Source organism: Plectropomus leopardus, chromosome 10 (assembly GCF_026936395.1).
Source record: "Plectropomus leopardus strain MGB_pleo_1.0 chromosome 10, ASM2693639v1, whole genome shotgun sequence".
NCBI classification, from domain to species: Eukaryota; Metazoa; Chordata; class Actinopteri; order Perciformes; family Serranidae; genus Plectropomus; species Plectropomus leopardus.
This window is the reverse complement of record NC_142185.1, coordinates 25,192,047-25,216,277: the sequence shown is the minus strand read 5'-3', so window position 1 is coordinate 25,216,277 and position 24,231 is coordinate 25,192,047. Positions and strand designations below refer to the sequence as shown.

General features: G+C 39.3%; 3 protein-coding genes across 3 annotated transcripts in view; 2 read left to right on the top strand and 1 right to left on the bottom strand.

Annotated features, from left to right (window-relative positions):
• Nucleotides 1-12,660, top strand: part of mgat4a (alpha-1,3-mannosyl-glycoprotein 4-beta-N-acetylglucosaminyltransferase A) — a 43,867-nt gene extending 31,207 nt beyond the window's left edge. Inside the window, exons 7-16 of the mRNA XM_042494458.2 lie at nucleotides 835-910; nucleotides 2,770-2,884; nucleotides 4,056-4,186; nucleotides 4,274-4,381; nucleotides 4,475-4,549; nucleotides 5,600-5,718; nucleotides 8,174-8,252; nucleotides 8,568-8,628; nucleotides 9,992-10,104; nucleotides 10,223-12,660. Coding sequence (XP_042350392.1) covers nucleotides 835-910; nucleotides 2,770-2,884; nucleotides 4,056-4,186; nucleotides 4,274-4,381; nucleotides 4,475-4,549; nucleotides 5,600-5,718; nucleotides 8,174-8,252; nucleotides 8,568-8,628; nucleotides 9,992-10,104; nucleotides 10,223-10,249 — 904 coding nt within the window. The 3' untranslated portion in view covers nucleotides 10,250-12,660. The remainder of the gene's footprint in view (nucleotides 1-834; nucleotides 911-2,769; nucleotides 2,885-4,055; nucleotides 4,187-4,273; nucleotides 4,382-4,474; nucleotides 4,550-5,599; nucleotides 5,719-8,173; nucleotides 8,253-8,567; nucleotides 8,629-9,991; nucleotides 10,105-10,222) is intronic.
• Nucleotides 12,661-13,307: 647 nt separating this feature from the next.
• On the top strand, nucleotides 13,308-15,352 carry coa5 (cytochrome C oxidase assembly factor 5). Its single transcript, XM_042494571.2, has 3 exons — nucleotides 13,308-13,550; nucleotides 14,278-14,361; nucleotides 14,986-15,352. The coding sequence occupies exons 1-3, from the start codon at nucleotides 13,449-13,451 to the stop codon at nucleotides 15,025-15,027; spliced, it is 228 nt and encodes a 75-aa protein (XP_042350505.1). The 5' UTR covers nucleotides 13,308-13,448; the 3' UTR covers nucleotides 15,028-15,352.
• A 44-nt stretch (nucleotides 15,353-15,396) lies between these two features.
• On the bottom strand, nucleotides 15,397-22,801 carry LOC121948986 (inosine-uridine preferring nucleoside hydrolase). The gene is made up of 8 exons (XM_042494570.2): nucleotides 22,783-22,801; nucleotides 22,478-22,613; nucleotides 20,472-20,566; nucleotides 20,080-20,267; nucleotides 18,706-18,885; nucleotides 18,519-18,630; nucleotides 17,342-17,478; nucleotides 15,397-16,035 (listed from the first exon to the last, which is right to left on the bottom strand). The coding sequence occupies exons 1-8, from the start codon at nucleotides 22,796-22,798 to the stop codon at nucleotides 15,688-15,690; spliced, it is 1,212 nt and encodes a 403-aa protein (XP_042350504.2). The 5' UTR covers nucleotides 22,799-22,801; the 3' UTR covers nucleotides 15,397-15,687.
• Between the last annotated feature and the right edge of the window lie 1,430 nt (nucleotides 22,802-24,231).

The window sequence follows — 24,231 nt, the reverse complement described above, 5'->3', positions numbered from 1 at the left end:
GAGGGAGAGCTTTTAGGTAGGCTGCCTGGGTACTTAGTATTCCACAGGCATTTCTCAAAGTCAGATCAAGGTCATCAGCAGCAGCACCCTCTATCTCTTTCTCTCTGTAGTGCTCCCTCTTATTATCCTCTGTACTTATCTTCCCTTTATAGTCGGCTAACAACTGGCTCCATTAGAAATCTGTTTATGGTGCAGTTTGTGCCAACTACTTACAGTACGTTCTGTGATAATAGCCTGTAGGCCCAGAGGACTGAGTGCTGTGTTTGTATGTGGGTGTTTGTGAGCATAGATGCTTCTGATGGCAATCTGAACAGTTAGTTTCTTGTTAGACATGGTGTAAATATTTTCAGACCCTTGTTTTATATGTGTGTGTGCATGCATCGGAATGAATGGGACGGAAAAAAAGCTTTTTGCATTCACTCACTGCTGAAACTGCAGCAACCACCTGGCTGAGTTAAACTTCACGTGCATGCCCTCACATTTATGGTGTCTGTTCACCTGTGTGTCAAATGTGTGTGTGTGTGTGTGTTTGTCTGACACCTTCCACACCTGGCCCCTGGAAGCATCACAACCACCTGCAGCCACGAGTCAGTCTGCAACAAGGGCAGAGCATTCAGATCAAACAATTAGTGTGACAGCTTTGGTTTATAAATTATTCAAATGGAGCCTGTTGTTCAGTGTACCTGGGAATACCTGATTTGCACAATTCACCTTTTGAATGTGAAGCAGTATGTCTCTTGCTGAGGGTGACTTTTAAAATACAGTAAAAATGACTTCACTTTTCTATGCACATATATTTTTATCATGTACGTTGATGACTTTTTTTCTGTTTAGATGGCGAACAAAGCAGAATTTGGACTATTCCTTCCTCATGATGTATGCTGTGAGCAAAGGAGTTTATTATGTCCAGGTATGTCCTTAACCTGTTGTGCTCATACTCATATTTAAGGTTTCTCCTAGAACATATTTACATGCTTTAATAGTCAAAAAACACTTTTTATACACATGCTGTATGCCCGAATGTACTTTTACAAGTCCTCTGTCAGAAATGCTCTGTTTTAGTGCCTGTCTGTTTAAGTCTCCCTCCCCAAAAAGCCCAGTCTGCTTTGATTGGCTTGCATTTCTGGGTCTTCGTTTTCTTGTTGTCTCTACACTGCCATTGCAGCCAGGTGATGACTGCCACAGAGAAAAAAAACTCTTTCAACTCTGAAAAAATCACCAACAAAAACAAGCATGTCCAAAGTCCAGCCTAAAGGCCAGTTGTGGGTCACAAACTGATTTTAAACGCCCCGTGGCTTGTACTGTATTTCACAATATACTGTTTGTGGCTCACCACACATTACTGGTTAATTGTTAAGTTTACTTGTATTTTTTTTGTTCTTATGACAATGGAAGGACTGTCATACAGTTTGTAGACATGCACCAAGTAGGAACAATGTAGGCGGAACTAATTTTCATAATTGGATGGTAAGCAAACAAATGAACGGGTACCTAGCAACAGACATTTTTTGTTAGGAATGGTGGAAAGATAACTACTTTTCCACTGAAGGATGAAACCGTTCCGTTTTTTTTAAAAATTGTAATAACCCATATGATACGAAAAGCAGATGGCCCCCACATATTCTCACATTATCTAATGTCACCGGTATTTTAAAAAGCTTGGACACCCTTGGATGAAAGCTTCGAAACACAATCAGACATGTTCCAGCAGGAATATGATCTGAAATCGAGGAGAAATTTACGACACCAGCAACCACGTTTACATGTTTCCCTGATGTTAGCTTGTGGCTTCATTTAGCAGTGTAGGCTACATAGGCTACAAAATAAACACTTGCATTGACAATGCTCTGAGCAGACGACCATATAAAGATATCCGGCACACTATGATGCCATACTGTCGCCAGAGTGGAAAAAATGTTGGAAAAGGAGTATTCAGAACAGCAGGAAACCTGAGTTTTTTGCTCAAAGGGATCAATTTTACACACGCTTGCCTCGTTACTGAAACTTTGACCATATTTCACATTAACGTTCTTCATTTTGACATTACATATTACATATAAGATCTAAAAAATGGAAGAGCATAATAGATCCCCTGAAAATAGATAAATGAATAAAATAAATGTTCCTTTAGCAACTTGTTGGAATACATTTTGAAGGAGGCCTCTGCAGACAGTTACTCATATGTGTCAGCGTGAAAGCCTGTTACCAGGCAAACACTGGTTTCGTTTTAGTTTGAAGCGTGTCACACCAAATTAAAACATGCCGGGTACTTGAAGCAAATGCGTGTCGTCACAGTCATTCATCAGAGCCAGCGTTGTTTTCATCAGACCGGAGCCGGTTTCACTTATTCTGAGCCTAATCCTCTTAGACTTCTACAGCTCTTATCTGTCCTCTTGGCGAAACTAGGCGTCCAATTTGGGAATGTTTATATGAATGTTTACTCTGAGCAGATTTGAAGTGCTAACGCCCGCCATTCATGGTTTAGTTTCACTGTGTTGTTAATCTCCTATCTTTATGTCTCATGCATGGGGTATGTCATCTCCATTCTCTGCTCTCACCTGGAGGGAAGAGGTATTTCCTGTCTGACTTCTACTGCCAATCTAGTTTAGTGTAGCAGCTCAGAAGTGTTCCCTAAAGCGGTCCAGAGTTTTGTCCTTGAGTGAACGTAGCGGAGTCCCCCTTCTGCCTCTCACCCTCTCCATCAAGAATGAACCCCAACTCCTGGAGTGGTTTTTCCTGTCTTACATTTTGTTCTCTCTGCTCCTTCAGCTGGAGGACGACATTGTGGCCAAGCCGAACTACTTTGCCACTATGAAGAACTTTGCCCTGCAGCTCTCGTCAGAGGACTGGATGATCCTGGAGTTCTCTCAGCTGGGCTTCATCGGTACGGTCCATTAAGCACTTGATCAATACTCTGCAGTCTGTCAAAAAAACAAGATCTGCAGAACAGTGACCTTTTTGGCTAAATTGTTAACTGATTCCCTTAACTCAAATTAAGTTTTTCAAAACCACTTTTAAGACTCGTAGGATTTATGATAAACAGTCAAATGTTATTGTGGATCCGGAGCAGCTGGTTGAGGAAATATGGAGATTTTATTGACTACTTTAGAAACTGGGTCACAGGAAATGCTGTGATTTTCAGGGTTCCCACAGGTCCTTGAAATACTTTAAAGTGTGGGAATTTGAGGGAGAAAGTCAAGGCTTTTAAAGTTTTGGAAAACAGACATAAATAGACATGGATATTGGAATAGATATTGCATTCCAGGCGGGTCCCTGTGCATTCCTATTAATGTTTCTCAGTGGCGAAATTGCCTGAATCTTCTGCAGTATGGGGCCCATAGAGCAGGAACATAAGAGACTTACGGCAGCCAATCACAGCCAAGCGGCCAAACGGCTAACTTCTGGTTTAGCCCTCCGCTAACTTGGAGGGGAATAAAATTGTTGAATGTTGAGGCTCTTCTGGATCAAATCCCAAAAGTGAAAATAGTCATTTTGAATCGGGAATCAATACCACAACCCCACTTCCTGATTGCCAGTGGCTTCAAAAGCACGAGATGTCAGTGGCAGCATCTAGGATATTTTGGCTTCATTTTTGTATATTGAGAAGAAGATGATATGTGTTATCCATCTTTATAAACAGCCTATGCTTCACACATTCAAGCCTCTCTCTGTCATTTTAATTGTCTGTGAGCAGCTGTAGAATCGGCCACTTATTGTAGAAATTCTCAGTGTTGTAACAGTAATTAACCTTGATCCGTGTCTCAAATCCGTGTTGAATTTGAGGGAATTTGGCTTGTGAAGTCCTTGAAAAGTAATTGAATTTATTTTTTCAGAAGGTGTGAGAACTTTGGATTTGGCAGGGGAAAGCAAATCCAAAGTAAGCTCATCACTACAATATGTTAATGAGGAATTTGTTTATTTTTAGCCCAAGTGAATCTGTTTTTTTCTCGTTTTGTTTTTGTTCAGATTAATGTTTTAATATTCTCGTTGTAAAGGATGCTGACTGCTTCTGTGCAGGATATCTATAAACCGTCCTTGTTCTTTCTCTCCTTCAGGAAAAATGTTCCAGGCTCCAGACCTAAACCTCATTGTTGAGTTCATCTTCATGTTCTACAAGGAGAAGCCCATCGACTGGCTGCTGGACCACATCCTCTGGGTCAAAGTCTGCAATCCAGAGAAAGATGCGGTATGTTCTGTGATTACTGTATTGATATGATAAGTGTCATTGTAAGGGAAATGGGTCTCATCATTTCTTCATTTTCCTTTTTAAAAGAAACACTGCGAGCGGCAGAAGTCCAGCCTGCGTGTGCGGTTCAGACCCTCCCTGTTTCAACACGTGGGACTCCATTCTTCCCTTGCTGGAAAGATCCAAAAACTCACAGTGAGTCTCACACATTCACAGTCATTTATTTGCAACAACATTAGACGTTACTTCCGGTGTAGAAATATTGGTTTCCTCTGTCTTTGTCTGCAGGACAAGGACTTCCTAAAGCCACTGCTCCACAAGATGCACGTCAACCCCCCAGCTGAGGTTTCCACTTCAGTGAAGGTATCATGACAGGGCCCCATTGAAAGTATATTAACTCTGGATCTTTAAATTGTCGTTATCTGTACTTTACTGTTCTTTAAAAAAACTATAATACATTTAAAGGAACAGTGTGTAACATTTAGGGGGATTTAGTGCCATCTAGTGGTGAAGAATGCAGATTCCACCAGCTGAAGCTTAGTTAGGATTCCTTCAGTGTTTAATGTTCAGGAATCTTTTACTTGGACCCGAATTATCCAAACATGTCTCTGTCTCTCCAAAACAAAAAGACCCGGTTATTTAAACCGGTAAAAACACTGAATAAAAGTTTTGTGTGACAAATTAGTGCTTCTTCAACGCTATTTGGCTTATCAGAGTCAGGCCGCTAGTCCAGCACGTGCTAAAGTGAGTAGGGATGCATTATATTGGATTTTTGCTAATATCCATTATGCCAATATCTAACAACTCATTTGGCTGAAAAGCAATATCGATATCGTTATATCAACCTTTTTTTTCCACCTAAAAATTAGTGATCATCAGGTCTCCTCTGTAACGTAATTAACAAGCTAGTATCGGCTTATGACTTGGCGATATCATCGCACATCCCTAAATGTATGCTCACTTTTTTTATTCATGAGGTTTTTACTGAGAGCTAAATTATTTACAGAGGTCTCTTCCTCTCCAAAACAAACGGACCCGAGGATTAAAACACTGAATAAAGCAGTTGAAAAAAATCTGTTTTTCCGACGCTGTTTGTTACAGAGGGGCTGACACGAAAATGCGAATGGCCCTATCTGGAGCCAGTATTTGGTTTGTCCGTTCTGGGCTACTGTAGAAACATGGTGGACTCTATAGATAAGTACTCCCTATGTAGATAAATTTGACTCAATCTAAGGTAATGAAAACAAAGCGATTCTTATTTTCAGGTGATTATATACTAAAGAAAACATACTATTCCAATACTGCATACTATATATCTCCCTAAATCCTACACACTTGACCTTTAATGCTATGTCCCTTGACCTCATAATCAATGATCATTGTGGAACTTAACATGTTTTCCATGTCACACAGGTGTATCAGGGTCACACGCTAGAGAAGACGTACCTAGGAGAGGACTTCTTCTGGGCCATCACTCCTACTGCCGGAGACTACATCCTCTTCAAATTTGACCGCCCTGTGAGCATAGAGAAGTACGTATGAGGGGCTTTTACTGTAAGTGATGTGTTTGGATATCATTTGCATTCAGATATGGTGAGCATCATGCATATTTTATCATCATGACTGAAACATCTGCACATGCAAAAATCTTTCTCTGTATATCTACCTGCAGCCCTTATGTGATTCAGGCCTAGCTTCAGTGTGTGCGCTGTGTGTGCGTGCTGTGTGTCTCTTCAGGGATCAGGCTGAGCTAATGAGAGTGCTCTAAAATAAGCATTCTCGGGCCGGCCTCCTACTCTCTGTGGAGCTGCGGCAGAGAGGGAGCAAGACAGTGAATATAAAGAGAGCTGAAAGCGAAACCGACGGCTCGGATCTGAGCAGACCTGAAAGGGATGTTAATATTTGGTCATGTGGAGATTCGTTTTACAGCGATGAATGCATCCACTGCTCTTCGCAAAGATAATGTTAGGATGGCGAGACGAGAAGTGTGTGAGAGACTGTCAGTCACTCAGCATGTAAGTGGCAGCGAGTGGGAACGGGGCCATCTAGAGTTCCACTGTCTGGCTCTGAAGTGTCTGTTCTGCTTTTGAATGACACCAATTACACTGACTCAGACTCTTTTGATTAGACAACATCTCATCAGCAGTTTGTAGAGATTTACAGCGTGCTTTATGATCCGTCACTGGCTGGCATTCTTCCTCTGTCTCCAACTCTCTGTAAATATTTTAATACAAGTAAAAACAATGCACCTGTAAACATTTAAGTCAAAACAGCCTTTTTTTCCCCAGATTAACGGCGTTCCCACAGTCTTGTAATTCACAGAAGCTATTAAATGAGAAAAACAGTTTTTCCATGCCTGGAAATGGTTTAGAATTGGAAAACCGTTTTGAATATACATAACTGTGGTTAATGTTTAAAATTGCCAAATATGTCTAACATTACACAAAAACTAGTGTTGTGTGCATAACTGTTGAAACGTCACCAGCATCACAAGATACACATGGACCACACTGGCGTCACATCGTCTCTAAAGCAGTGCTCCTTTATAGAGAAGAGAAACGAGCTGTCACATAAAGAGAGAAACGGGATATTGCAGAAAAGCTGTTATGGAGCGGTTGAATGCTTTTACACTGAGATTTGAAGCACATAAAATGTGTGAAATTTCACTGTTAGTAGGGACTGGATACAATATTGTATCGATAAACAGACACAAAGTATCGCTTTTTTACTATTTGAATTTTAAAAATTACTAATAAAAAGATAAACTTTTGATGGCCTATTAAAAAAATATTTTTTTCCCCTTCCACTAGATACATATTGCCACAAAACAATGACTGAGGAGACATGAGCAGACTGAAAACTTTATCTTATATGATAAAAAATATGTTGACAAAGTTTTCCTCTGGGGAAATAATTTGTGTGGTAAAAACTGTAATAACTTGCAATATATGTTATCCCAATACTCAGCATATGGCAAAACATTTAAAATGGCAATAATATTGTGTAGTGACTTAAGTGCCAGGTAATGTCATTATCATGAGGCCTCTGTTGATTCCCAACATTAACAGTCAGTGTCGTTTAATAATGCTGGTGAAGGTTGTTGTTATACGGACATCTATACATGCATAGATGTTTGATGGGTCGTCCACTTAGACGGGGGAAGCTTGAAGGGACAAAAAGGTGATCAACCTTCATTTATTAAAGTATCATTTATTAAAGTATCGTGGACGCTCGGGTTCAGGGAAGGTCGCAAAACAGTTTTTACACACGTCCATAAAACAGATGACTGTTGACAACAAACAAATGCATCCAGACTTTTCAAAATTCTGATCAAACATGTCGAATTGCATTGACATCTATCTGTCAGATGTTCAGTTTTCTATCCTCCAAAAATGCCTGGGAAATGTGTGCTTAATAATCTGTGTCTGTAACGCTGTATAGGACCCTCCATTTTAAACTACTTATGAAAAAGTTGTGGAAGTGGAGTTTTGAAAGTTTATAGGTAAAAAAAAATCTGTAGGAACCCTGGATAAAGTAAGAGAAGCATGATAATATATTTTTCTTTGAAATCTTGCAAACTTTGAACCCCAAATCCAAACTAAAGCTCGTATTTCACACTGTGCCCATGCTCTGCGAATTCAAATCATCCTCCAGTTGCTCTGAAATCTTGTGAGACTCTTCAGCTGGCTAAAAAGGCAGAAGTACAGGAATTTTATATGTTCAAAACCTGCAGCTATAACCTGAATATGAGATCTAAGAAACATAGCCTTTGAAAATATCCCCTACTGAAAGTTAACCCCTGATGACACAAGAGGTGTACATACTTTTGAATACCTAGAGTTTCATTTCATGAACATAACTTGCAGAAGTAACGTACTTTCCACAAGCGACTTGAGTATTTGTGTGGCAGCTGCCATGAGGGGAAAAGTGCAAGAATGCTGATTCATTGACGTAAATATTGAAATGAATGCCTGATTTGATTGGCAGGTTCCTGTTTCGCAGCGGTAACCAAGAGCACCCAGGGGACAAGATCGAGAACACCACAGTGGAAATACTGCCTGTTTCGGTATGGAAACACACACACACACACACACGCACGCACAGTCTGTCACCCGTCTGTGGTGTGCTGTGCAAACGGTTTTGATTAAATTACATTGAGTGGTTGCTCTCAGGGACGTAGCATATTGATTATTGACAGGAATGTGAGCGTGACAGAATCGCTTGCTCTGCCAGAGGCGATACATTCTCACATTATGATTCACACTCCCAGCGGAGGCACAGATGTTGGCATCTGTTTAAGTGCTGCTCAGATGAGAAATCATTAACATTTTCATTTCATATTTTAATCTACCGGCCATCTTTCACTGTGCTCATGTGTTAGGAACCTGGACTGCTGACCAAAGACAAGTACAAGCGAACTGAAGACCGCTTTTACAGGATTGGTGAGTGGAGTTGACTGTGTGTGTGTGTGTGTATCTGTGTGTGCGCGTGCGTGTATTAAAACACACTGAAACATCAGGATCAGATTACACACTGATGGTGCCTGCAGTCACAGACATTATATAAAAAGTGTGTGAAATGTTCTCAGCCACAGCCCTTTTCTCATCTTTATTTTGTCGCTGACGTTTTTCCTAATTAGTTTTTTGTTCCATGGCTTTTTTGTTGAAGGAGCAGTGTGTAGGATTAAGTGGCATCTAATGGTGAGGACTGCAGATTGCAACCAACTGGAACTTTTCATGGGAACTGCCAGTAAAGATTCCTTCACTATTCTTAGCTCAGAAGGTTTTTACCACAGAGGTCTCTTCCTCTCCAAAACAAATGGACCAGGGAATTAAAACGGGTAAAAACACTGAACAACGCTGTTTCACGTGTCAGATCAGTGTTTCTCTGATGCTGTTTGGCATGTCAGAGACAAGCCATTCACCGTGCACCAGCTAATTGTGCTCACCTTTTTTTCTGATTGTGGCAACGCTGCTCTTAAACCGCATTAGCCGCCGCAAAAACATAAATGGCCCCAGAGCTGTGGTCCCCAACTGGTCCAGCCTCGAGGTCCAGATTTTTCCTGAGTCATTAGTTCAAGGTCCACAAAGTTTCATATAATAAGCGTCATACTTGCATTTGGCCATGACGCAATCTAGTTTGCTGTCTTTGTTATGTAGCTGTCCATTTTTCAAAATAAAAGCTCTATGCTGGGAATTCACATTAAAATAGAGTGTTTTTTACAAACTTGACGTGTTCCTGAGTCGTTTTCAAATGGACTGGTATGTATATAAACAGCAGGGGCAGCTTAGATCTGGAGCACACATGCAGAAGTACTGGTGGGACTTTTCATCATCAATCTCTCACATTGGCAGCATGAGAGACACGTACTCCCGATGGGCTTGATTTAGAGGCCTTGCATTCCACCGATGTTGTCGCTACTGACGCCTTTTCTGCCTTGATCTCTACATTAACATGATAGTAAACTCCTCGAGTGTGGCCACGTCTGGTGTTCACATCAGGTAAAAAACAGGTTACAACGGGTAATAAAACCCCATGACAATTCTTTTTTCTGGTGATCATACACTAAAGAAAACACACTTAGACACTTACACGCTGGACCTTTAAAAAAAAACAAAAAAAAGACGCCCTTGTCTTGAAATATGGTGGTAGAATAAAGTTCCCATTCTTCCAGTGAGTCAGTGAGTGATTTTTCCTCACATGAGCACCTGTGACTGGTTACTTATTGGCAGAGCACTGCTCCTATAGTTAAGATAAGCTTCACAGTGCTTCATATGTGCTTGTGTGTTTGTTTTTAACATACAGGTCAGTTTGAGAAGGGTGTGGCAGAGGGAGCTGTAGATCCTGCCTTCAATCCTGTCATCGCACTTCGGCTTTCTGTTCTCAAAGACTCTGCGGTGTGGGCCATCCTCAGTGAGGTAAGACAGTCACACGACACTCCTCTTCATCTCCAGTTGAACGATAATGACTCCAGACGCATGCTGCCTCCTTGTTTTTGTCCAATAACACATGTGACGTTCTGCTCTCCTCCTGCAGATCCATATAAAGAGGGTAGCTGGCTGACTGTTCTGGAGCGGGCACATGAATCATGGCCCCTGGGGGACCAAAATCTCCTAGACTGCTTACGCAGGGCCTCTGGCACCTAGCAACCAGCAGTGAAGTCATTAGAGCCCACTAGAGTTGCTCGTCTGAGCTTGTCTGAGGAGCGTCACCTCTCTGTCCCCGCTCTTCCCCCCCTAATGTACTTTGTTTTGCTTCTCATCGATCGATTTCTTTCTGCATCTCTCCCCCTCACTCGTGTGCTCTTAATTCATTTGTGAGAATGTGAATACTACTGTCCTAAAGAACAACGGCGGAGTGCGTGAAGACATCCGTTTCCAGCTCTGGCTTTCAAAGTGACTGTTCAGCAGCTTTGAACCCAATCAGAAAAACCGCTCGGACCGACCAAGGACAAATCATCACGTCTGGGGAGAACCAGTCACCTGGCCACTGGTGTAGATGCTGCCAAATCCTCCTCCGTTACTAAATGCTGCCACCTTCGGGCGAGCTGGGGCATTGCACTGTCACTAGCGCCCCAGCAGAAGCCCACCATGATCAAGAATGTTGTCGTCACTAATGGCCAGTTGCCCTCGTTCTCGACCGAGATGACGGAGCTCTAGATCAACACCAGCCCAAACAACAATGTTTCCCTCACTCCCAGAGTATTGTCAGCCACTCGTAAATACTCCACTCCTCCTGAAACTCAGGACGAGCTTCCAAAATCCTGCCTGTAGCCAGTCAGTAACAACGTTGACCAAACTGTAGGCCGTGGTAACTACCCCGATCCATCGAGAAAACCATGACACCATATCTATCTCACCTCGTGTCTGACAGGCCGTGTTTGACCTCAGTGTCCATTTATAGTAAACCAATCAGACATTGCCTTGGCGTCATTTTCCCGAAGGAATATATTGTTATATTGATATATTATTACAGCTATGACGATCTATGAAGGTGACTTAATTTATTTGAAATAAATCTTTAATTTGTACAAGAGGTAAAATATATTTTTATTCTATTAAGAGATGTTTATGGTAGTTCAGAGTCTGTTTTATTTGTGTACTGTTGTGTTTTTTTTTGTTTTGTTTTTTTTTCTAAATTGTACATTTTCTTTTCATTATTACAGCTGCTGGCAAAGTAGCTCGGTTCAGTCTGTACCGGTTTCTATTCACTTGAAGTGAAACAACTAAAACTATTAATTTTTTTTTCTTAGACCGAATGGTAGGACAGTTGTTAATAGATTCTGTTGAAGTGGGTCAAAATTTGGAAAAATTGTGCCTTAAATCCAGGTCCCTTGAAATTGTCTCAGCAACATGATTCCAATCTCTTACTCTTGCCTACACTTTGATTGCTGGATATACTAATATTTTTAAAGAAACACACACAGTCCAATTAGCGATTGGATTTTAAGAACAATATCAGTGCTAAGTGAACGTGGTAAAAAGAGAGGGGGGTTTTGTACCAGATTAGCATCTGAAACAGCGTGATTTGCACTGCTTTTTCACTATTTTTTGTTGCCATCACACCCTTCACCGTTGAACTTAAATTTCCCATCTTCCCACACTAGTTGCTCATTTCACTGACTCCTCCAAATCTTTGTATTTTGTCCAATTGCGTCTCTGTTTTCCGATTGGACAGAACATTAAGACTACTGATCACTGCAGTGTGCGCCTTTTTGTTGTATGATTTGGCTGTGTAGTACTTTCACTGATTGTAAATATATAAACAAAGCAATGAACATTACTTCTTTCTTTCCCTCACTCTCTCTTTCTCTTCTGCCTCATTTTTTGAAATCCACTTGTTTTGTTTGTGTGTGTGGCCAATGTTTTGAGTGGAAGCTATTTTTTAATTCACTCATTTTACATTTCAATGGTTTATTCAAGGGGGTAGTGAAGTGCCTTTTGGTGGAATTGAAATGAAGGCAGGACAGTTTTTTTGTACATCATGTTCAATTGCATGATTATTTGTAATTTAGAAAACATGTTTTTGGGTCAGAGCAGGCTCCTCCACCCCCTGATCAAACCATCTACGTTAGAGCTGTACTCAAAAAAACTGAAGTTGCTTGTTTGTTGCCTCTTCATCAGAATTTTTTGTTTTTTTTATTGGGAGAATATGAGAGGAAGAAACTGTTCTGAAAGACATGTTCAATACTGCTAACGGGATTTGCTTGTCCCTCTTGTCCTGGATCCACATACAAACAGAAACTGAATGCATGAAAACAGCATGGACAGGTCATGTGATCCCTCTGATCCCCTCCGCCTACTGTATTTGTGGAAAGTGAACTGGAGACCAAAAAACAATTTTCCTTGACTGACAACCCCATACACCCATCAGTTCATGTGCCTTCATCGTGTACATGTGTATGCCTGCCTCTGATGTTTTTGACATCATTTTTCATGGACATCTTTGAAATAAATGATAAAATGTTGTTAGAAGTCATGGCCATTTTTCTGTGTTGTGATTTTGTTATACTTACTCATGCCATCTGCATCACCAGGGTTGATTTTAGAACAGCTGCATAAAAAGCAAAGTAAATTATAATTACAAACACGACCAGAAAATTATATGTATTTTTTTTTTCCTTTTCACTTAACCCTTTGAAACCTTGAGAGACGTCACTTCTTTTGTGAAAGGCATCTGAAAGCAGCACGTTTAAATTTTTGAACCCTCAGCAAATTGATGTGATTTAATTCAAAAACAGGGAGTAAAGGCAATGGGCAACTGGGTGAGAAATGTACTACAAAATGCAAAAAAAACAACAACAAATTTTTGAAAAGCTTGGGAAAATGTATAGGTAAAATAGAAGAAGACCAAGGGAAAAACTATATTTCTAATGATCATAATTACATTTTTGAAATCATGTTACAAAATCTTACTCTGTTAATTACCAGGTACTTTTCTTGACGTTTTTATTGATTTCTTGCTAAATCTGAGGTCATTTCTTCTTTCATTGCTCATTGCCTTCCTCCCATGTTTTAGAAAGAAATAAAGCCAATTTGCTCAGGCTTCAAAGGGTTAAACAAAGTAACGGGGGGACAAAAAACTACAAACCTTCCCAGCATGCACTTTTTTGTGCAAAGCACATCCGTTTTCCCATCATGCAGTTTTAAAAACATGGTGGCTTACTGGTTCAATACATAACAGTGGCGCCGTCAACTAGCCGATTCTCGCTCTTGTTAATTCATGAATAAGAGAGTATTAGTATTAAAGTGGATTCTGCACAATGCCGAAATATTATGAGGATAAAGAGGAAGACAGCAGAGCCTGCGCGGGCATCAGAGAGGACTTCAAAGCGTGTCTCCTTCAGCACGACTGCGTCGTAAAGGTAAGAAAACGTCCTCTGCTCAGTGGTCATAACGCACAGGTGCGTGAAACAAGGCGCTGCGGTTCATAACAATGTTGGCAAGACGTCTGCAGACTCTTGGAGATGAATTACGAGATAATTTGTGGATTTGTCCCCCTTAACCCCAAGCAGTCATCCATGTAACGACTAGCCATAACCCAAGACGTAGCTCTGAGGTTACTCAAAGGGCCAATCTCAGTCAAGACATTTTTTAAAAAATAGTTAAAATAAATTTAAAAATTGAAGTCAAAATCGTCTGTCCATGTGTTTCCCTTAATCCCAGCCAGTCACTGTACGACTAACCCCACTTAGTGCTTAAGTCACATTTATAGCCAACTTTGTAACGTCACACCGCTACTCTGCCGTTACATGTCACGCCAAAGTCTATTGTAAAAACTTACAATTTAATATCAAATATTATTACCCGAGTTGTAAATATAATGAATGATATATCAATCGACTCGATGTGAGACGGTGTTCAATTCGGCGTTAAAATTAACTTTTTAAAACCTCCATAAATACTTTTAATTTTAGTTAACGTTATGTGGGCAACCATTACCGTCAGCTAAACTGACGCCATTGATGCGGAGCGTTATTGGGATTTATGACTGTTTTAGCATCAGATGTATTTGTCTAAATGTGGGAGAGGATGCACATTTTGCTCATGGGAAGTGTCCTGTGTAATCTGACTGGTCTCTTAATTTGTCAGGAGGGGAAGATGCCCAGTGAGTGTCTGAAGGAAGGCCACTGTAAAGCCCTGCAGACAGCCTTCTTTGAGTGCAAGAGGTCAATGGTGAGTCCGCTGTAACTACATCCCACTTTTGAAAGCATTTATATATCTGGAAACTGTTGAGAAGTGAAGAAAACAGTGAATGCTTTATCTCCCTCTTTGCTGGTGTGTGTTTAACCCTTTGAAACCTGAGCAAATTGGCTTCATTTATCAAAAAAAAAAATAAAAACATGGGAAGAAGGCAATGAGCACTTAAAGAGGAAATAACCTAGAAATGAGCAACAAATTAGCAAAAAGTGCAAGAAAATTGCCTGAAAACAAGTAAAAAAAAAAAGAAAAGAAAAAGCTAATTGAATGATTTTTTTTTGCTTAAAATTCTGAAAAATCAGTACAAATAATTTTAAATATAAAATTATAATAATTAGAAACATAGTTCTCTGGTCCTTTTCTTCAGCTTTTTATTTAAAAAAACAACTACTTCTTTTTTCAAATTGGTGAGACATTTCTTGCCCAGTTGCTCATTGCCTTTTACCCATGCTTTTGAAATGAAAAAAAAAAGAAACCAATTTTCTGTGCTTTCCCAAAGTGACCAGTGAGAAAAATTATATGTCATACAAAATAATGTTTGAATTAATTGTTTTGAGCTGTGCTGCACACTAACCAACATCTGTCTCTCTCTTCTGACAGCTGGACACAAGGTCAAGATTCAGAGGACGGAAAGGAAATTGAGGAAGCACGTGGACGCTGATGCTGCCGTGTGGTCGAGTGAACACTGGATGAGCAGCTGTACATACTCGCGGGTCAGTGTATGAGCGACTTTATTATCTGAAGAACACGTGTAAAGAAAAGGTAACAAAGGACTACAAAATGTTTGACAACAATAAACACCGACGGAAAAAAAAGGATAAACAAACCTTCGGCAAAATTTAGTGCTGAAAAAACTGGAGCTGTCACCGTGTGTGGCGTTTTTCTGAATGAATCAGTGTGTTGTGCTATGAAAAAATATATATTCAACATAAATAATAAATAAAATGTAAAGAGTTTTTTAAAAAAATGGACTAGTCCCTGTCATCAAAATCATGTGACTGACGAAGAAGATTTCTAGTTTAAAATTAAAAACTTTTAATGAAGGTGTCATCATACAAATGAGGTATATCCATACAGGAATAAGTCTTCCATAAGAATTAATATTTTATTGTACAAAATTAGTCTTTAGTCCCAGTCTTTCCTGCGAGAGACCGTTACAGTTAGTATGTTGACTCATTACTAAAAACACTAACAGAGAGATGACTCATTGTGAGTTGTAACTTCAAAGCTCATTCAGAGGAAAAACAAAAACTGAGCCAAAACAAGTGGACGGAAACAGCCGTGCTGGTCACCAACGCTGCCTTATTGTAAGGCCGCCATCATCATCTGCTTGAACTTCTCCATATCCACCTTCTTCATGATAAAAGCCTTGTGAGTCTTCTTCAGGAAGCCCACAGTGTCTACGACCATCATGCCTCTGGTGTGTGTGCCCGTCAGCTCCACGCTCACTGGATAACGGTCGCTCTCTGTGATGAACGAATCGTCCACTGCGGCTGCCATGGCGTACGAGTCACAGGAGACAAAACCCGTGCCGGCCACAAACTCTTTCTGGAGGCGCTCGCTTTGCGACGCCTCGATGCTGTGGCGGAAGATCCGTGCCATGAAGCGAGCTTTGTCGGTGTCCTGCGCCAACCAGGCGTCGCAAAACTCCTGGAGACGGGAAGAGAAACGTAAACAGAAGAGCAGCAGTATTACTCATTAATGCATTAACGTATTAGAAATTTACACACTTTTGTTTTTGTTCCCAATTTTCATAAGATCCCAGACATTTTTTATGCACTTTCAGTTCATCTTAATTTTTGGGAATATTTTTGGTAAAAATCCAAGTTAGTAAGCACATGCTTTTCCAAGATATTACATCCACCTGACAGGTGCGATAAATCAAGAACCTGATTAAACGGCATCATTACTACACAGGTGTGCGTTGGGATGGTCACAACACAATGTAAAAATAAGACACAACGCGCTCACTCGGGAGTAAACTTTTTGAGACTGGGTATCAATACAGTAAAAGATCCAAACAGCACTCCAATTATAACTTTTCTGTCACCAAACTTAAGGCCAAACACACTTCTTCAGCGTGTAGATTTGGCAATATTACAAAGGAAGCACACAGGTGGGGTTAATTATAAGTCAAATTATAAAGTGTATCCCAGCAGGGGGAGCCAACGTTTTTTCAAGGCACAGAATCACAGTAATTCTTCAATTCATGTACATGTACATCATAAAGAAATAAAAAATAATATGTATACTGGATGAATAAAAAGTATAAAAAAATCAAAATATATTTTTTATTAAGTTTTGAGGGAGTGTGTTATTGGCATGTTGACTGCAGGAATGTCCACCACAGCTGAATGTTCATTTCACTACTATAAGCTTCCTCCAATATCGTTCCCGTTAATTTAGCATTACATCCAACCATCCTCACACCTCCACAGTTTGGTTACGGTGACAAACTGCTTTCAGGTTAAGACCCTTCAGATGACGAGCGTGCGTCTTCGGTTATGCAAACCAGTTGTTGCATCAGGTGTTCGCCGTTGACAATCTCGCGAGTGAAGACGCTGGATGCGGAAGTCCTGAGCTGGTGCGGTTACATGTGATCTGTGGTTGTGAGGTCGGTTGGATGTAGTGCCAACATTGAAGACATGTTTCCAGTTCACAGGTAACAGCTCTGGTGGACATTTCTGCAGTCAGCAGTGCCAATGACGCGCTCCCTCAAAACTTAAAACATCTGTGTCACTGTGTTGTGATCAACTGCACATTTTATAGCGACGTTTTATAGTGACCATCCCAACGCACACCTGTGTAGTAATGATGCTGTTTAATCAGCATCTTGATTTGTGACACCTGTCAGGTGGAAGGAATAACCCATAAAAACAATTTTAACAAATTTGTGTCAAAAAACTGTAAAAATGTGTCCAAAAACAAAAGTGCTCGATGTAAAAGGGACATTTACCCAGGACAGCTTGCTGTAGCAGGTGAACTCCCAGCAGGCCAAGTACGTCGGACAGTGGTAGTCGTTGAGTACAACGTACGCAGCTTCTGGATCAGCTGCAAAATTGAACTCGGCGCACACTGTGGTGTTCCCTCGAGCTGGACAGACAGGATGTAGACAGAATAATAAGAACACTTGATGGACAAGGATTTGAACTCTGAAGTAATTTGATAACTGGGTTCACAGTTAGGGCCGCAGCTAATGATTATTTTCCTTTTCGATAAATTTTGTCTTGAATAATGGATTCATCTCTGTGTGCTGATAATATAAATGATGCAGAAATTAATGAAAAATATCATCGACTTGTTGGACTTTGCTTATTTTGTTCGACCAACAGTCCAAAAACCGAAGATGAAAAGACAAAAGCAGGACATTGTCACATTTGGGAAGTTAAAACCAAGCAATGTTTGGCAGTTTTGCATGAGAAGTGACATAAATGATTAACTCTTTAAAACCGAAGACAGCAATGAGCAACTTAACAACACGTTAACACTTAAAGAAAAAAAGTGGAAATTTGCACAAAAAAATAAAACTAAAAAAAACAGAAAAACAGGAAATGAACTGAAAAAAACATGCTAATATAAAATAATAAATAGAATAATGGTTCTAAATAGAATAATGGTTCTAAAAATTATGGACATTTGAACATTTTCCCCTATTAAAAAAAAATAATTCTGAAATATTTTCTCTCTTTTTTTTTTAAAGCTAATTTTCAGGATTTTTTTCTTATCACATTTAAGAATTTCTTGCAATGTGTAGGACATTTTTTGCCAAGTTGCAGATTGCCTTTTTTTAAAAAAAGAAATGAAACCAATTTCTTCAGGTTTCAAAGGTTTAAATGTTTGTGAACAATGTATAAACGCCGCACAAAGGTTTTAAAGGGTTAAAATCACTGCAGATAAATTCTCTGTCGAATAAATAATCGCCTCAGCTCGAGTCGCAGTAGGCTGAATGAATGAATGCTGTAAAAGATGGCACTTTTTAACTCTACAGACATACGGAACAAGTGAAAGAGGAAAATTATTCAGCGGTTTTTCCTTAAAAGTTTCGTATTTTGTCTCGCCCTCTGACACTGCGTCACATTCACAAACTTCTGCTAAAATGCAGAATGAAGAAACTAATTCACGCTTTTACTGACATTCAGTGTTGCCTCCCATGATGTAGAGCCCTCGCAGTTTGCTCGGTAGAGATGGATCCATCCTCACAGCCAGAGCCAGGTTGGTGAGGGGCGCCGTAGCAACCAGAGATACCTGGAGAATAAACCCAAACGTTAAAAAACTGAAAGAAGCAAATAAACGCACACAGAACGACGTCACCCCCCTCACCTCTCCTGGATTCTCACTGACGATCCTGATCATGGCAGACACGGCGTCCTCCTTCTGAACCAGCTCCACACCCGGAGCGCTGGCGTCTGGAGCGTCCCCGAGCCCGTCCTGCCCGTGGAAGTGTCCCGCACTGAGGCTGTTCCCGAGGATGGGCTTAGCTGCACCTTTAAACACGGGAATCTGAAACATGAGGAGCAGAAAGAGGAGCACAGCAGATTAAACATGTTTAACTGCTGTTATTATGACACGACTTCTACACTGATTTATGCAAACATTAACAATCGTAGTTAAAATGCTACAAACTACAACTACATGATGTTACAGAACATGACGCCATGGAAATCTGTCGACTCTCAGATTGCTCAAATTTTAGCAAAACAAGTATATCATAGTGGCTCATGTTTATTTTTTTCTTATTTTATTCCTAGTTATTTCATAGGTCTTTAACTCACGTGTCTCAGTATTTTTATAGATACCTATTGGTCTTTTTTTTGATTAGATTTATTCTTGTTTATCTTCTATTTTTTTTCTTAATTACGTCTTCCCATGTATTATTCATATGTCTGTTACAAATGTGTTTTCTTTCATTTAATTTTACTGTTTAAGTAAGACCAGAATACCCAGCAGACATATTTAGTGAACAACAAAATTATTTCATGTCCAAAAAAAAAAAAAAAAAAGCAATAATCAGAAAACCTAATATCAAACATTAATATTGCCACTTTCTGCCCCAGTATTTAGAAGACAAGACTTTGTGTGATATGCAGATTTTGGTAACACATAATGCCTCTTAAATAGATACAGTAGTTAACAGAGGTGAGATGTGGAACAACTCAAAATTAAGTGTTATATTTTTAACTTTATGTACTGGTAGTGTGTGATTCATGTCCATCTAGTTGATTTATAGATAATTTGGATTCAGAGATTTTTTTCATTGGGTGAGAAAAGGCGCTTTATGAGTAATAATGTATATTATAAGCAGGGATTTTCTTATATTTTTTATTTTCATATATTTCTTATGTTAATATAATAATAATGTCATGTCAGATATTTGTTTTCATTTCCTTTTTCAGAGCACCTAGCCAAAATTGGAAAATATTCCCTATTCCTCCGCATTTTCTCATGCAACTCAAAACTTTTCCAGCTTTTTTCTCACGCTGAGTTCATACTGTGTTGTGTGGTTGGTCCAGTTGCTGCCTCGTGTTATGCGGCTGGAGGAACAGCAACTCATTGTGAGGCAGAACACATGACACCGGTAAATTCCTCCCACACTCTCGAGCAGTCACATTAATGCCGGTCCATATTCACCAGTAATTAAGTGGTGTTGGGATCATAAAATAACTACACTATGTAGAAAAACAACTATTCACTCACCTCGAGTTTATTGCAGGCTTGCAGTACCCGCAGTGTGTTTTTACACACGTTCTCCACTGTGGTGTTTCCGTGCACGCAGGTGACGCCCAGCAGCTCCACGTTGGGGGCGGCCAGCGCCAACATGATGGCCTGAGCATCGTCCACCCCACAGTCCACATCCACCAGCAGCTTCTTACTCATCGTGCAGCCTGAGGAGCAAAGATTTTAGATTAACAAGAGCAAAACACAGATGTCCTGACTGTTAATCTCACACTTTCATTAATGTTAAACTCTAGTAAATTAGTAATCTGAACGTAACATTTCCCCAACATCACGGTTATAGAATAATAATCTTTGCTGGTGGTTTAATGTAGTAAACTTCTATTAGACACGTTTAACAAGACAACACCTACCTGTGGTTGAGAGTGAAGAAGACGTACTGTCGTGTTTTGCAGCTGCTACTCTTCCTCTCACAGACAGGAACCAGCGATGGTCAGCTGCAAACAACCTTTGAACAGCAAGAAGAGAATCAGAAACTGAATGGAGAGTGCACAGAGAGGGAGGAGTTACACGAGGTAAAAGTTAATGATTAATCTGATTCTGGTTGGAAAATTTAATCGGTTGTGGAATAAAAACAGTACACAGTTTCTCTATGAGACATTAAACATTTCTAATAGAGATTTGCAGTGTCAGTCAAAGGTGAAAACCCTCCAATGCTTTTTTATTAGTAATATTGGTAATAAAGCCTATCATTGTATTAAAATACTGCACAGCCACTCATAATTCCAAATTTAAAATTCTGCCTTCAGAGATAATTTGTACTGAAAATAATTAATCTATCAAAATGCGTAAATTTATCTTTTGTATTTTGTCTTTACGTAAAAGTTGACTGGTAACTACAGCTGTCAGAAATATAACATGTAGTGAAGTAAAAAAATACATTTCCCTCTTAAATGTGAAATGTAAAGTTATAAAAATACTCAAAGTACCTAAAACTGTGCTACAGTGCTTAAGGACATGTACTGTGTATACGTTCTACTGCAATGCTTTGGTCTGGGGTTAAAAGCTTCAGCCATGCTTCAGTATCACATGTCACTGATAATTACCACAGAGGTCAGACGGTGTGTGACTAAAAGTAAATTACCTCAAAGGAAATACTGGACACAAGTGGTGGAAGACTATTCTGATCTTTTACTTAAGTAAAAATAGCAATACTGCAGTATAAAACACTCTCTTGCAAGAAAAAGTCCTGCACTCTAACTTTTACTTTAGTACATAAATATTAGCTTAAAAAGCAGTTAAAGGGATAGTTCGTTTTTTTTAAGAGGGGCTGTATGAGGTACTTCTCCAAAGTCAGTCTGTTACATACAGTCGGCATGCCTCCAGTTTGGAGAAGCAGACTGGAGTCCGACACATAAGCTCAGCAATGAACTGCTGTGGAGGGGCCAGTAACAAAAGTTAAAAAAAAATCATCAAAATCTGTTTAAGTGTGTGCTATATTCAAAGTATTTTCATAGACTTGCCTTAATGTCAGACAGCCTGTTTCAGCGGGGAAGAAGTTCACGGTTTCAATTCCCAATTTACGCTCGTCAAATTCACCAGACTCCATTGACAAAAACGCCTTTAGCAAATGTTTCATCAAAACTGAACCTTTCAACAACATATTCACCAAGTTCCTTGCAATTTTTGAAATATATACTTAAGTGAAAATTTAAGATTTAAAAATTAAAAATTAATTTTTACAAGATTTACAAAGTAAAAGTTCCTCCCATGCTGACACTTTTTTGGCATGTATTGCAGACTGCCTTTACTGGTGTTGGTTGAGTGTAATACACACATTTTTTCATTAATTTACATTATTGGCGATGATTAAAATAAAAGCTGACACAGATGATCGGCAAAATGCCAAATATCGGCCGATTATCTGTCAACCTCTAATATAGGCCTACTGCTAACCTCATAACAAATCCTAAAATAGGTCTATCAGTTGATTTTTATTTTATGTTAATGATCTGACTCTAAAAAAATAACTACAGCTTCTACACCAATGTAGTGGAGTAGTTGTATCCAGAGGCATAAAATGAAAATGCTCAAGTACCTCAAAATTAATCAAAAGTACAGTACTTGAGTAAATGTAGCCTACTTAGTTACATGTCACCACTGTTAAACACTGAACACGTCTAATGCTGATGATGTGTGTTTAATTGTAATTACAAGTCACATTTCTGTCATTTCTCTATTCACGAGCATGAAAATGTCTTTCACGCGTCCTTTGACGTCTTTAATGTGTCCACAGAAACTCAAGCAAACATCACAGCAATCAGACAGAGACATCAACACGTGAGACATCGAGCTCTGTGTCAGTGTGAACGTCCTCAATCAGGTCCTCAGTTTGTAGGTTAAAGAGATAAAGTCTCACCTCCCCACAGAGCTGCTGAAAACGTGCGATGTTTTGTGGACACATCGGATCATCAGCGCCATGCAGACAGACGGGGACCAGAGAGGAGGACGACGAAGAGAGGTCTCACTCTGTCGTCCTTTCTGCGGACCAAAAGCTGCACCGAGAAAAACAGGTGAGAGCAGCACCTGTGAGGAGACTCGTGTTGTGTTGTTAAAGATTTATATAAAATATAATCAGAGGTGCTAATGCAATAAAGTTCGGGCAAATGCAGAAGTTTGAAGGTTAAATTATCACATTGCTGGGTTTTGGGAAAGCGATGTTACATTTAGTTGAGCCCATATGATGGACATTGACGATTGTGGTGATTCTTCTTCTTCTAAACAATCTGTGGCAGTGACGTCACTTCCGGCAATATCCTTAAAGGGATACGCTCCCTAATAGATTAAGTTTTTTTTTTTTCAAAAATGCTAGTTATTATTGTGAAGGAAAACTTCTGTGACATAGAAATATTTTAAAATGCTGTACTGGTCCTGCCCTCATGAATAAAAATAGTTGGGAATTTTTCTAAATGAACAAGCCCACCAAGAAGTTTATTTTGTTTTCAAAATTTGTATTTAAAACATCTTTTTTTTCTAGTTTTGCTTTCTTTTATGTGTTGTTATAGTTTTCTATGTAGTCTAGTATAATAATAATGATAATAACAATAACAATAATAATAATAATAATAATTAATAATAACAAACGTCACTAAAGCAACTATACAACCAAACAAAAAAAAAAAAAAATTAAACAGAGGCAGCAAACAAGACAGTCAGAAGCATGGCTGGATTAATCCTCCTACAGGCCATGGGGTTCAAGAGGCCACAGGCCTCTTCTGACACTTCTTATCACTGCCACATCTTTGTGCATTGTCTATGCATAATAACAATTAAAAGAATACTTCATCTACAAAATGACTATTTGTTAACCAATAAGCAATGCCACGTTACCTTGAATTCATGAACAAATTTCTCATGCCTCTATGGATTACAGAAAACACACTGATTTATTGAGGAGAATGTTTCACAGCAGCAAAACTACTATATCAAAACATCTATTTAGAAACTCTCACACAACTCACGCAGTATAACAGTCTCATTTATCCAGTCGTGTGCTCAGTGCTTCACAAACACATGCGTTATTGCCATAAAAACAACAACAAACTAATACTTGAGTCTGTCTTTAAAGAGAGCCTAACTTTCAAGTTTCAGTTCAGTTTTAAAGAGTAATGCGGAGGCATGTGAGAGAGAAGGGTTTCTTCATGAATTTTAGGTAACAAGACATGATTAATTCATTTAAAAATAGACATTTTGTTGGTGAATATTCCTCTGGAGTAAGAAATAAATGAGAATTGCTTGTAAACACAATATAAACTTGAACACTGATGAGCTCAAAACTATTTTTCGTCACAGGATGCTCCACATGACAGATTCACCGCTAAATACACACAGGTGATTTTGATTGCTTTAACTGTTTTTTTGACGAGCCACAGCAGGAAATGCACAGGTGTAAATAATCACATTAGCGATGGCTAAATTTGGTTTAGCTGTTGCTCATGAAGGTAAGAGCTAAAATACATTATTAGAAAAGCTGGAAGCTTAACTCTAATACTGTCCAAGGTTGAAATAAATGGAAAAGTCTTAAATAAGAAATATTTAAATAACATACGAACAATGAAAAAAGACTACATCTGTAAATGTAGAGTGAGAAATAATTAGATGTTGAAGACTATT

What these genes read in the sequence shown, in the direction of transcription:
- coa5 (XM_042494571.2), top strand. Translation starts at nt 13,449, where the DNA reads ATGCCGAAATATTATGAGGATAAAGAGGAAGACAGCAGAGCCTGCGCG. An exon ending in AGCACGACTGCGTCGTAAAG is followed by an intron (nt 13,551 to 14,277) that starts GTAAGAAAACGT and finishes TTAATTTGTCAG; the next exon opens with GAGGGGAAGATGCCCAGTGA. An exon ending in TTGAGTGCAAGAGGTCAATG is followed by an intron (nt 14,362 to 14,985) that starts GTGAGTCCGCTG and finishes CTCTTCTGACAG; the next exon opens with CTGGACACAAGGTCAAGATT.
- LOC121948986 (XM_042494570.2), bottom strand. An exon ending in TTCTTCACTCTCAACCACAG is followed by an intron (nt 20,268 to 20,471) that starts GTAGGTGTTGTC and finishes TTTGCTCCTCAG; the next exon opens with GCTGCACGATGAGTAAGAAG. An exon ending in AAGCCTGCAATAAACTCGAG is followed by an intron (nt 18,886 to 20,079) that starts GTGAGTGAATAG and finishes CTCATGTTTCAG; the next exon opens with ATTCCCGTGTTTAAAGGTGC.